The sequence below is a fragment of the Esox lucius genome, chromosome 16 (genome assembly GCF_011004845.1).
Source record: "Esox lucius isolate fEsoLuc1 chromosome 16, fEsoLuc1.pri, whole genome shotgun sequence".
NCBI lineage: Eukaryota > Metazoa > Chordata > Actinopteri > Esociformes > Esocidae > Esox > Esox lucius.
In genome coordinates this window covers 12,921,972-12,935,076 of record NC_047584.1, presented here as the reverse complement: position 1 = coordinate 12,935,076, position 13,105 = coordinate 12,921,972, and the positions used below count along the sequence as shown (strand labels likewise).

Below are 13,105 nucleotides of genomic sequence, written 5' to 3'. Positions count from 1 at the left end.
GATGGCCATGGTCCTCTCTGGTGTCTTTGTCTGAGCCTCTTAGCGCTAGCCCGGTAGAAAACCCCCTGACACCACATCTATAATGGATGGAGCTGCTCAGCACACGCACACACGCACGCAGATTGACACACGCGCACACAGTGACACACACATATACCGCATGCAAGCATGTGCATATTCACCCACACACACGTAGTTAGGCGAACCCCGACTCACACATCCAGCTCTCTCTCTCTCTCCCTCTCTGGTGGTCAGAGAGGCTGACAGAACAAGGGGGGAGACAAGGAGATGTTCTGTTTTTGTCTTTACCGTACCCCTGGGTCCGATGGGCCGCTACCATTCGGAGTTGGGTGGTGATATTGGCCAACTGACACATCCCGCATAGGCATCTGACAAACAAACAAAAAATAATTCCGCGAGGACTGATATCAAAGTAGATGTTTATCAGTAAAAACTTTCCCCGCACCACGTAGCTCATTTAGGGGGTTTAATAAATCTTCTGTGTCACTGTAAACACCTCAGGCTATGTCCTCAGTGGACATATATAGTATTGTATCGGTGGTTGTCTGTGTTGCATGTGACATTTTCCCGGTTTCTCCCACAAAGCGCCGGTCCTTGTTGTGCCGCTTTAAATGTGGGACCACTGAAGCACTCTAAGACACAGCTCGCCTGTTGACATGACCCGTGCTTTTGGATCCGGTTGCTAGTCGCAGTGGCGTTTCCAGTTCTTCAGAGAAGACGTGGTGTTAATGGCGCTGAGCCCGGTTGCAGCACGGCCGTGCCATGTCCTTTGAGCGGCAGGCGGCCCAGTGAGACTGGTTCTGTGTGACATGACCTTTATCCCCATGTTGTGAGACAGAGCAGGGGGACTGGAGGTGACGGAACCCCCCTCTCCTAACGTCAGGAGCCAGCAGGTTCCCACGCGGCCACGGCCTGTCCCCCTGCAGGGACGTGCGCGCGCGTGTGTGGGGGTGTTATCTGATATGATCTTATAGGAAAGCAAAAGGTCATACATAAATGCGATAGGTACTATATTCTGCTACTGGACATGTGGGCGATGTCACATTTAACATTTAAGTCATTTTGCTGACGCTCTTATCCAGAGCGACTGGCGGTGGCGAGTGCTTCATTTGCATTTCCGTACTGGCCCCCTGAACTGTGATGTCATATACCCCTCTGCAGCCTGTGAGCTCTGATGTCATCTCCCCGGTTCGGCATCTGAGGTGTGATGTCACCTCCCCCATCTAGCCTGTTAGCTGTGACCCAGTGAAGCAGCACAGTGTTTGAGGAGTGGGTTTCACTCAGGCATGACTACCGAAGCCTATCTCCAGTGTTGCTTTTACAATGCATTAGCAATGACTGATCTAATTTATATGGGAAGAAATCCAATGGCCCTGTTTCGCCGTGCTTGACTGGAGATTGTATTACACATTACAATTACCTAAAAGGATACGAGTGTTAACAAATGATGGCAACAAGCTGGACAAAGGGATCGCCCAAAGCCTTGCCTTAGCACAACTGTCAACTAGCGTTTAACAAAGGGCTGTGTTAGTGCATCGCTCCACCACATCTTCACAATGCTTATCAGCCCAAAAATTTTGTTTGAAACACTTTCCCCCAAGAAAGCTCTTTGATTTATGCTCTTATGCAAATGGGGCTGTGTAGCAAAAACTAAGACATTCTTTTAAAACCGAAGTAAAACTAGCAAAGCAAAGCTTATCATTCTACAACAGCCATCCAGCTAAAATCTGTGTGCACAGTGGGGCGGCCTAGCCACAAGAACAGGGAACACAGCAACCTAGAACCACCGTGTGCTGTTTAAAGTCTTCGGATACAACGAGTCACAGCGTTTCTGTGAAGTTAAGATAATAAAGATATGGCAGTTATGAAGCTATAATTTGCACTGATGACATGGATTAAAGTGCTGGACGATTTGACTCCATTTCGCTGTTCCGCTCTCTCTGCCAAAGTGCTTTAGCTGTGGCATGCCAAGCAGAACACTCTAATATCTAAACTGGCCGCTGTGGCTGAACAACAATGCCGGACAAACATTCTGAGTAATGTGCTGAGTGGACAGTTAGTGAACCGTCCTTTCTATTTCTCTCTCCACTCCCTCAGTTCAATTCAGTAGACTTTATTGACATGGAAAGTTAGGTAACGAATGTTGTCAAAGTATATATAGAAAAACAGCGGTCAGATCGATGGCCGACAGGCAAAAGTAGTGATAATGACATAAAACTATTACTACTACTAACTGCTGCTACAGCAACAATAGTAATGCTTTTATCGATAATGTATTATTTATTTTATCTCCCTCTCTCCCTTCCTTTCTCTTTATCTCTCTTGCGTTCCCACTTGTCCTTTTAAGGAAAGCCGTGTATATTCTGAGAAAGCTGCATCAGGAAATAAGCACAAATCTGTTAGCTGGATTTCTAGCAGGGACCATCCCAAATTGAATACCCTTTCCCCTGATTGTTTGGTAAACACCCTGTCCTCTCTCTGCATGTATCCCACACCTCTCTCTTGCACTCTCTATCTGCCTTTCTCCCCACTCCTTGCTTCAATCCTTGCCCTCTCTCACTCCCTTTTGTAATAAAATTCCACGGCTGGTTTATTCTCTCACCTGTAAAGTGGAGTGAAACAGTGAGGCTGGCACAGTTCACAACTCTGGAGAGCTCTCCCAGGCACTAGCTATCAATCACAGCCTAATCCCCTGTCTCTGGCCTGGGTTAGGGGCAGGTGACATGGTCAGCATTGTGTCTCTCTTGGGCGAAGTGGGGTGGGCGGGGGGGGGGGGGGCTGGACCCCTGGATCGTGCCGGGCGGAGGGGTCGATCCCGGCATGGCGCCGCAGCGCCGCTGCAGGACACGTCAGTTTGTCACTGTTCAACGTAAAGCGTGCGGCCGTGTCAGATCGCGCCAGTCCCGTTAAACCATTCTCTTTCTTTTTTTTCTTTTTGTTCACAGACGTGTCTGGAGTTGGAGAGGTACCTGCAGACAGAGCCCAAGCGTCTATCGGAGCTGTTCGATGAGGAGCTGGACTGTCTCCTGGCACCAGCCTTCATGCAGGGCGCTGACAGCGACGAAGACCTGATGGACCCCCTCCTCCCCAGCCTCCCAGACCAGCCCAGCCCGCCTCCCCTCCTCTCCCTGCCCCGAGTTCTACAGGTCCCCCAGGCCAGCAACAAGCCTTCCGGAAAAGAGTCCGGAGCGAAAACGGCCAAGGAAGGGGTCAACGGGGTCAACGCCGCCCAGCTGAGCGCCGTCACGTCCCTCACGCCGCCCTCCTCGCCGGAGCTGGGCCGCCACCTGGTGAAGCCCACGCAGACTCTCACCGCCACAGCCGACGGCACGCTCACGCTCAAGCTGGTGGCCAAGAAGGTCGGGCTGAACGCGGCCAAGCTGGTGGCGACGCATGCCACGATACCGTCGCCGCCCGGCAGGGGGGCGCACAGCGACAGCGAGCAGGGTTCTGGATCGCTGGGGGGCGACATGCCGGAGAACAAGAAGAGGGTCCACCGCTGTCAGTTCAACGGCTGCAGAAAGGTTTACACCAAGAGTTCCCATCTGAAGGCACACCAGAGGACACACACAGGTGAGGACATGTGAACCAAACACACTAACTCAGACACCTCGGAGACATATTACAGGGTAAGGTTTCAAGCCTGCTGCCTATTCCATTCCATTGCGGCCTCAGTCATTGGCCTGACACATGTACAGGTTACACCCGATGTTATGGTTGTGGGGACCTGGAGGCGATCTTGATCCATTCCTCTATTTTCAAGTGAGAGATTCTTCCTGAGGGCTAAAAATACGTTCCAGCACTGCAGTGCAGCCTCTCTCTCTTTCTCTATCTCTCTCTCTCTTTCACCTCAGTGATTCTGTCTCTAACTGAAACCGGTCCAGTCTCTTCATCTTCAGGCTGCGAGCGGAGGAAGTGATATGCTAATTGCCGGATGATTGATAGGCAGACAGGTCTAAATGGCGTCTCAGTGCTAATTCAGTCATGTCTGCTGCAGCCCGGAGGATCTAACTACCGCTGCCCTCTCGCTGAACCTCGGAGAGAACTAGAGAGGAAGTCCTGGGATAACGTGGCCTCGGGTTTGCGTTTGCGCTAGCTGTAGCGTTAGCATCAATGTTAACCCTGCTAATTCTTCTCCTGAGGGCCACCGTTGACTCGGCAGGTTTCATCCGTCGCACACTACAGGCCCGGCGATGCTAATCACCGGCGAGCTGATGCAAGGCGTTCACACCCCCCTCCTCCTCCTCTCCCCGCCACCAAAATGAGGGGAGGGAAAGGGAGAGAGGGATAGACGAGTGAGCAACACTCCAAAGACATGCTGCAGCAAGCTGCTCTGTAGCTGTGTAGCCCCGGCCACGATATGTTCATTAATAGACAAGAGCAGGACAGTAGAGGGGTGTAATTAGTCTAATCCTCTTTTTTGGTTATTATGTCCATACATCGGTCACACAGGAAAGGGGGGAGGGAGATTGAGATTAGTGTACGGTTTATGGGAGCCTTGCTTGGTGATGACATGCTGTTGGATGAATTAGTCTATAACAGATTGTGTTCTAACACACCAGAAGCAAACATGCAGCCTTTCAGTGAGGTTTAATAGCCATGGAATTAGAGTAACCACAGCCATTGTTTATTCTGGTGTTGCTAACTCTGTTATTCTAATTCTACAAGAAGCCTAGTGTTTCAGTCTGAACAGACACCCGTCCAGCTTTTTCCTATCAATACTTCTGGTATTTGGATTGGATGGTTTGTTTTAGGGAGATGGAAACTACTGCAAGGGTAAAACTCGAGGAAATGTGAATTATGCCATAATTCTTTCCCTTAAGTCAGTCAGTCTGTCGGCCTGTCTGTAACTTCAGCTGAGAATTCATAATAGACCATAGCGTCTATCTCCAGTTGACTGAGGAAATGTAATTAACTGCAGCACACGGGCTCCTGTGGTGCTGGTGGATGGGGAGGGGGAGGGAGAGGGGGAGGTGATGAGAGAGGGGGGCGCGTTGCTAAGGTGCCATATTAGAAACAGGCAGGATGAGAGTCCGTAATTGGCTGATTATTTGCGGCTCCTAGTACCAGTCTCAGGCTGTTTCAGTGCAATGCTGCCCATTCCAACTACCCCTGGACCTAACCCCCTTAAACCAGCACCCCCTGCCTCCCAGAAATCCACCCCCCACCACCCCAACCTGATCTCTTTTTTTAGGTTTGGGTTGCCAGGCAACTGTATTAAACTCATTCAGAGCCGAGCCATAATTGGCTGGTGGCGATGAGTGTCCGTGGCTGGCGGATTCAGCCGACTGCACGCCTCCCTTTCTCTCTCTCATACACACACACACACACACACACACAAACTCTCCGTCTTTTGGCCGGTTGCTAGGCGACTCCATCATGCATCCTCGCCTAGCCGAGTTATAATTGGCTGGCGTAGTGTTTGCCGCGGTGCGCTGTTCCGATGGTTCCAAACCGGCCCTGCTTCATTCTGTCAAGTCTGGAGGGGGAGGGAGGGGTTCATGTAAAGGGGAGGAGCGGATGGTAGGGACGAGGAGGAGAGGAGTGGAAGCTCTGGCCAATTACTGGGGAAGGGGTGTGAAACATTACCCTGTCTCGCACCTGCGGCCCCAAGACTCCAGAATGACAGGGAGTTCCTTCATCCCTCCCTGCATTCATCCCTGCCTGCTTTCATCCCTGTCTGTGTAACGGAGTGAGGAACGTACCACGAGCTCACTCCACAGCTAGCTCGAAATGGCGCCGATGGGGCTGTACAGTTGGTGGCTTTTGTAGCTCAAACGGATGGCATGTTGTCACGGAGGGCGGTCACGTGTGTTGCGGACCACAAGTTTACGCCCAGTATGGGCCAGGCCTACTGTCATGGGAGGAAGATTAACTGTTGGCAACAGCACGTTTGATGTCCATTTCACCTGTCAGCCTTCATCCCTGCCTGTCAGCCTTCTTCCCCGCCTGTCTAACAGCCTCAAAATAACAGGCAACAGTGTCTGGGGTGAGGGGTTAGGGGTTAGGGGTCGTTAGCAGGTGACCCTGTAGCAAAATATTTGTTTGGCTTCCTAATGATTTGCTTTAAAAATGAATACATTTATATTGTTCTGCTAAAAACATACTTAAAATGTAATTGGTATTCAGCTATTCATCTGTTTCCAAGTATTCCCTTGAATTCCCTTGAGTATTCCAGGTATGATTTTTTAAAGACAAAATACTATACATTTCTTAGCATAATTGCAATCATTTTGCAGTACAAATGACTTTTTACAGTTATTCTAATAACATCCCAGCCCTCCAACCATCCAGTCTGACTAAAATGGGCCCATGGCTGAATCCAGTTGTCTACTCACGGTCTGGGGACTTCACTGACTACAGGTTTTACACAGCGGAGGGGAATGGTCCAATAAAAAGCCTTGGGTCTTTTGGCAAAATGTTTATGAGTGTATCAAGGGGCCAAGGCAGGCAGATGTTCAGAATGTGTTGCGTTCATGTGTTCACCCTCGAGGTAGATAAATGTTATGTGGAGTGTGGTAAGTGGAGTCTGCCTGTAAAGTGGTGTGTTGCTGATTCAGTGCTGAGGTGTTGTCGTCTCCTGGCTACATTCCGAATGGAAGCCTTTTCTCCATACTAGTGCTCTGCGATGAGTACAAGTGCACCATATATGGAATAAGGTGCCATTTTGGATATACATTTTCTCTCTCAGTAACAGCAGCCAGTTGGTCATTATTGAGGACCCAGAAATCCCTCTGCTGATTTAAATGATATTCAAAACAAGGAAAGGAAAAACGCAGCAGGTGATGATGAGGGTTTTCCGTCTAACCAATTTCACCACAGACAATGGATCAAATCACGGATCAAGTGAGAGATCAAAGAGAAACGGAACGAGAAAAGACTATTGCAAGTAAAAAGGCATCGGGGGGGTGTCATTCACAGTCCATTTCCCTTTCTCCTTACACCGAGGGGGGGGGGGGGGGGGGGGGGGGGGGTTGCATCATGTCACGTCACCCCGCTGTCTCGTCCGCTCCTCTCTCACATCATCCTTTCCCTTCTGTTGCATCATGGTCCCTCAGCAGACTCCGTCGTGACGCCGCCTGTTGGAAAACGGAACCACACATCCTGTACAACCCACCGCTGGGCTTTGCTCACGTCGACTCCTGCCAGTGGAATCACTCGTATTCTATTGCTAATCAACATCATTTTGTGTCAGGCGTAGAGGAATGGGCTGTCTATTACTTTAATCAGAATTTGCAGGAGGAGGCAGCCCGTTGCTCCAGCAAGCACATCTTTTACAATAAGGCCACTTTCATTATTTTCATCTTACCGGAGGAAATGAGAAAACACGGTATTCCATTCACTTATGGGATTGAAAGCAAAAGCTCTTGGAGGGGACTCGGAGCAGCACCAGGGCTGTGTGCTGTAGTACCATGCCGTCCTCCATTTTCCTGTGCCTCTCTGACAGCGTGCGGTTGCCCTCCGCTCCCTCCACCTCCCAACTGTCGACTGCGATTTGGACGTAGCGCTGCTCTCCCGATTGAGTCGCTTAAATTTCACTTTAATGGCATTTTCGTCTGGTTAGTAAGATTGGTGGACAGGGTGATCACTGGAGACGTAGGCAGCTGGCTGACTGGAAGTACGTATTACTTCCCATTAAGAGTCATTAAGACCCCAATTACCGTACCACCCCTGGGTCTAAATCACACATGGCGTTCAGCCTTCCCCCATGCCCCACCCACCAGGTCCAGGACCATCCCAACGTGCCCCCGCCCCGCCCACACCCTCTTAACCCCGATACAACCCCCTTTGCCATCCCAGAAAGTGAAATAACGCCCCCCCCACAGTCCCCACCGTCGGAGTGGCTTTTTATCCGGAAGATAAAACTACAGCATGTGAACAATGGATAACTCCCTCTTCCATCTGTTTAACCGGGGAGAAACTTCATTTGAATTTCAAATCTCTCCTCGGGGGTTCGGAGAGGAGGAAGGCAGGAGGAGGAAAAAGGGGGGAAAAAACGGTTTAATTTGTCGGGTTGATTTTAGTTTAAGGATTATGAAATAATACCAATCTGCTGAAAGACTCTGCGAGTGCCAGCTAATTGACGTGACGTAAAACTCTGTGCTAAGTCTGGGTCTGGAATACCTGAGCTGGTTATCTACGGTAAACCAGGTACATGAATTATCCAGGAGGATCTTCCTGTATGTGCGGGCGCTCATTGATGATGTAATACGCTCTGCCGGGTCAGCTGTGTTAAAATGTACTCTTTTCTTGTCCCTGGTCAGGTGAGAAACCATACAAGTGCTCCTGGGAAGGTTGCGAATGGCGTTTCGCCCGAAGCGATGAGCTGACGAGGCACTACCGCAAACACACCGGCGCCAAGCCCTTCAAGTGTAATCACTGCGACAGGTATGTACCCCACGCGCAATCGTCCGTGGTCAGCCACACAGAAACGCGCATATCGCACGTCGCTCATCCACTTCCCAAGACTTGTGTGCGGCTCATCCACCACATGCACGTGATCAAATAATCTACGGCCCTCTCAAAAAATATGTGCCCTGTCAAATAATGTACTGCTCGTTCTGTCAGAAAGTTGGGAGTTGTGACAATTATATTAATGTTGAAAGGAAGGCATTCCTGCGTATTTTAACCACGTTTAGTCTACATATGAGGAAGCCGTAACTCCAATAACCTTTACTGTTTTTACATTTAAATTCGAGTCATGTGTCTCCAAATGACCGCCCTACATTAACGCTTGTATGCATTTTATATCTGTAGTACTTTACAGTGATCACTTCTTGGTTAAAGGCAGAGGACAGGGGATAAACGAGCCAATTGGAAGCTGCAGATGATTGGGTAGCCATGATGGAAAGAGGGCCAGATTGGACATTTTGTTAGGACACCAGGGTTAACACCCCTACTTTTACAAACAAGCGCAATGAGGTCTTTGTGACCAGTAAGTGCCACGACACGTTTGTCATACCATCTGAAAAATGGCACCAGACACAGGGCAATGTCCCCGTCATTGCCCTGGGGCATTGGGATTTGAGCTTTAGACCAGCACCGATCCTGCTTAGCTTCCGAGGCGAGTGGGCAGGGGGCGGGCTGAAGTAGTGGGCAGGGGTAGTGGGCAGGGGGCAGGCTGCTGGCTAATCACTATTCCACTGACTGGCTCTCTCCTCCTCCTTGGCAGTTAGCACAGGCTCTGCTTCAGTCACTGCTGAATAACTCAGTCACAGGCGAGTACAGTGACAGCCATTAGTGAATGACTCCTGCAGAGGAGCCCTTCTCCTCCACAGACCTGGCGTCCCAGTCTGGCAGCCGAGGGCACGGGTAGGGCTGGTAGGGCTACGGGGCTGACACTCACAGAAAAGGCGCTATTTGAAAATGGTGGCCACGTAAAAGCGAGGGGGTTATATAACAGAGGAAAACATGTACTTGGGAGAGCGAGCGACAGCGACCGAACACGAAACAGCTTGGGCCTCCACAGGCCCTCTCCTCCCGGACACACACAACCAGCGGCACACTGGGACACTCATCAGACCCATCTGACCTGCCTGAGACACAAAGGCAGCCTTTTGTGATTACAGTAGTGTGTGTGTGTGCGTGACCGAGTGGGCAAATTAGCATGGGGCTCTGAGCGATGAGCTGTCAGGTGACAATAGCAGGAAGATGTCACACCGGCTGCATCCCAAACAGCCTCCTGGTCCATACGGGAACGCACTACGGTACATTGACCCAGGCCGTTTGGGATGCAGCCCGCCTTTCACACGAGAAGCAATTATGCGCTGGCGTCAACACACACGCGCACACACACATGCACACACAGACTGCACTCCAGGTGCAACCAGAATCATCCTGCTCCCCATCATCCCCTCCAAGAAGGGGACCCCTTTCCACAAACGCTCGCACACACACACACACACACTCCACAAAACCACACCGCTACTTAAACGCTGATCCCGGATCAGCCGTAGCCACTGTAAATAAAGCAGCACAGCTCCGCTAGGGCCCGAACGGTCCATAACCAGGGGGAGGAATCATCAAATCAGTGTTCCAACACTCATTAGCACAATGTATTCTGGCTGTTGCCTAACAATGGGGCTGTTTGGAGCGGGCCTGCTACTGTTACGCTAATTGACAGGTCCAGATGCCAGGGCTACTTTAGACGCACACAGCATCCAGAACTTCGATGCAAGCTAAGCCAGCCGGCCAGCCAGTCCTCACACACACAAATGGGCCTCGTCGGGTACTGTGGGACTCTAATTGGATCCTCCTGGTTCCTATAGTTGAGGTTTTAACCCCGACCCCCTTCAGAACTCTGCTGGAGTCTCCTAATCCTCCTGAAGTGTATTATGCATGTTCTGCCGGCAAACACAAACACACACACACACATTATTGGAAATCCTCACTCCCACACACACAGCTCTGGCAAGAAGAGAGGAGCAGCACATACAGCTCAGTCAATCCCTACAACGTATCTGCTCCCTGTGTCTTTGTGGTATTCAGCACACCCAGGGAAGAGGCTGTAAAATGGCTGCCAAAACACTGACTGTGAATTGGATGACAGTGGACCTCAAGGGCCGTGGTCAGAACCGGCACACGGTGCTATTTTGGACTTGGTGGACGAGTGACATTGAGGTAAAACGCGCACTGGGTTTCGGGAAACGCGTTGCCCAAAGGCCGTCTGATTTATAAAGCCCTAGTCTTCAAAGCCCGTCTGAAAGGATTCCCTGTCCACGCTGTCCTTGAAACACATTGCGGCCACTCCTAAATGAGCGCCTGTGAGTGGATGGATGCATATGGATGGTAAATCATTAAGCATCTGCCCGTCTTCTGTCTCCGTCGGCAGCAGCTGTCTGAGTTCTCATTCGACAGACCAGGACTCCTTAAGGGCGCGTTGTAGTGCGCTACGTAGGGTCCCTATTCAGAAGAAGTGTGCTAGGAATGGAACGGGTAGACGGGCTGGGCTGTGAGGTCAGCTACTCCCTGTCGTCTGCTGGGCCCCGAAGCCCCCCACGAGTGACGCGGCCAATGTCCCCTCTGCGTGGCAGCCTGTTCGGGGCACCTCGGAGAACGCCTGGCTGGATGGACCAGGAGGCGATCGCCGCTGTGCATTACCATCATAATGGGAGGACGTTTAACAGTACATACAGTGAGCTCCTGGGCCCCTTTCTGAGCGGGCGCACACACACACACACACACACGGGCCCATCATTAATCCTGCCTTATCAAGCTGGGACCCCCTGCGGGGTGAGGCGGAGGCGGAGGGGTGCGTTCTGAGGGGGACAGGGTAGACCAGCTGGTGTGGCGACCCCTGACAGTGACATGGACGGCCATCTGTCCAGTGGAACCTACTCAGCCCCTGCTGGACCTCCTTACCAGGCACTGGCACACCCTGTATGTACAGGTACAGCATGGAAGAGATGGTAGGGAAGAGTGGAGGGCAAAAGAAGAGAGAGAAATGGAAGATGATCACTGAAGACAGAAGTTTTTGTCTATTTTCATTTCTCAACAACTATTATACATGTCAGCTTTTGGGTGCGTATTTGTGGATTCTGTTCCTCTCTATTGTCCACCCCTACCAATTTATGTCAATGAATCAAATGTATTTTAAGACTTTGTTACCTCAGCAGTTATAAAAAAGCTGCTTGTACTCAACCCAGTCTGTAACCCTACAGATGCTTAGTAGTTAGTAGTAGTTATCAGATGGTGGCTCAGATCATTTTCAGTGTGAAGATTTTTTTTTGTAAATTGTCCCAGTCATTGGCAGCTGAGGACTGAAAGGAATCATGGCGAAAAGGAGTGTTACCTTTAGGAATGACAATTGTGAGGTATCCACCACAGCAACGCTTTTTACTGGTTGGGCAGATATTGTCAAAAAGCAAGCTGAGGTAAAGAGGGGATTTGCCTAAGATGGATGGATTGTAGATTGTAGAAGTTGATACCAGTGAATCAGGCGTTGTGTGTTCAGTGAGGGCCAGTTTACTAGCGTGTAAAGATCACAATGATGAGTATTGAACCATATGAGGCACTGGTAAACTAAGTTCAATTCATTGACGTGAGTATTACAGGCAAGCCTGTAAATTATGTTGCAGAAGCCCATGAATGGTAAGATGGTCATTTTTATAAGAGTATGTTTTGAAGCTTGGACAAAAAAATGCTTTGTTTGCGAAACTGAAAACCAGTTCTGGATTTTATTTTAGACCGGAGGTGACAAATCGGGGACTAATAAATGCGCAAATGTACATATGTGATTCTGAATTGCAACATTTGATAGTGTCAGTTCGTGGGTTGATGCAGAGTTATAGTGGAGGTTAACAGAGAGTGTGGAAAAGAGAGATGATGACTGAAAGAGGTCAGCTGAGAGAACGGAGAAGAGATAGAGAGAGAAAGAAAGTAAGAAAGAAAGAAAAAGCGAGAGGCAGACTGTTGTTTAGCGTTTTCTTTCGTAATTAAGTTCCAGGTTGTTTTGCCACCACCTGTCCTCTGTCTGACTGAATCGTGGGTGTCTGGAGAGAGAGAGACCTGCTTTGGATTTACATTGTAGAGCTAGCTGTCTGTGGACAAATTAATAATTGATACAGCCGTTGGCTGAATTTTTAATTCCTTATTTCACTCTCCCAGTTTTGGTTTTCTAGCTTGCTTTATTCATATCAGCTGTGATAAATGTTATTGCTTTGCATGAGTGTAATACGATAATCCTCCCTTACAATCCCATAAAAATAAAGTACATGTGGCATTTCAAAGGTCTATATTATCCTGTCTGCTGTTATTTATCGCCCTCATCAGTAGTAGTACCCAGTGAGCTTAATCGATTAGTACCGAAACAGCCCTACAGGCCCTCCCCGTGCCCCCCCTGTGCCCCCCCCCACCTCAACTGCATATCCACCCCACCATGACTCAAAACCTGCATAACTAATAAGGGCTTGTGTTTCTGCGATAGTATTACACCTCTAGCTGGGGTGTTATTCAAGGACCTTGATTTGTGGCTGCGTTCTGAAGAGTTATCGCCCATGCTCTCTAGTATACAAAATCCAATCCCGTTGCTGAATTGGCAAGTCCTCATTTTGTAGCGCCCAGGTCGCTAATGTTTGAAAAGGCT

At 49.8% G+C, this 13,105-nt stretch overlaps 1 protein-coding gene across 1 annotated transcript in view; it reads left to right on the top strand.

Annotated features, from left to right (window-relative positions):
* Positions 1-13,105, top strand: part of LOC105016259 (Krueppel-like factor 7) — a 52,035-nt gene that overhangs the window by 31,307 nt on the left and 7,623 nt on the right. The window contains exons 2-3 of the mRNA XM_010879960.5: positions 2,967-3,594; positions 8,286-8,409. Of these exons, the coding sequence (XP_010878262.1) occupies positions 2,967-3,594; positions 8,286-8,409 (752 nt within the window). The remainder of the gene's footprint in view (positions 1-2,966; positions 3,595-8,285; positions 8,410-13,105) is intronic.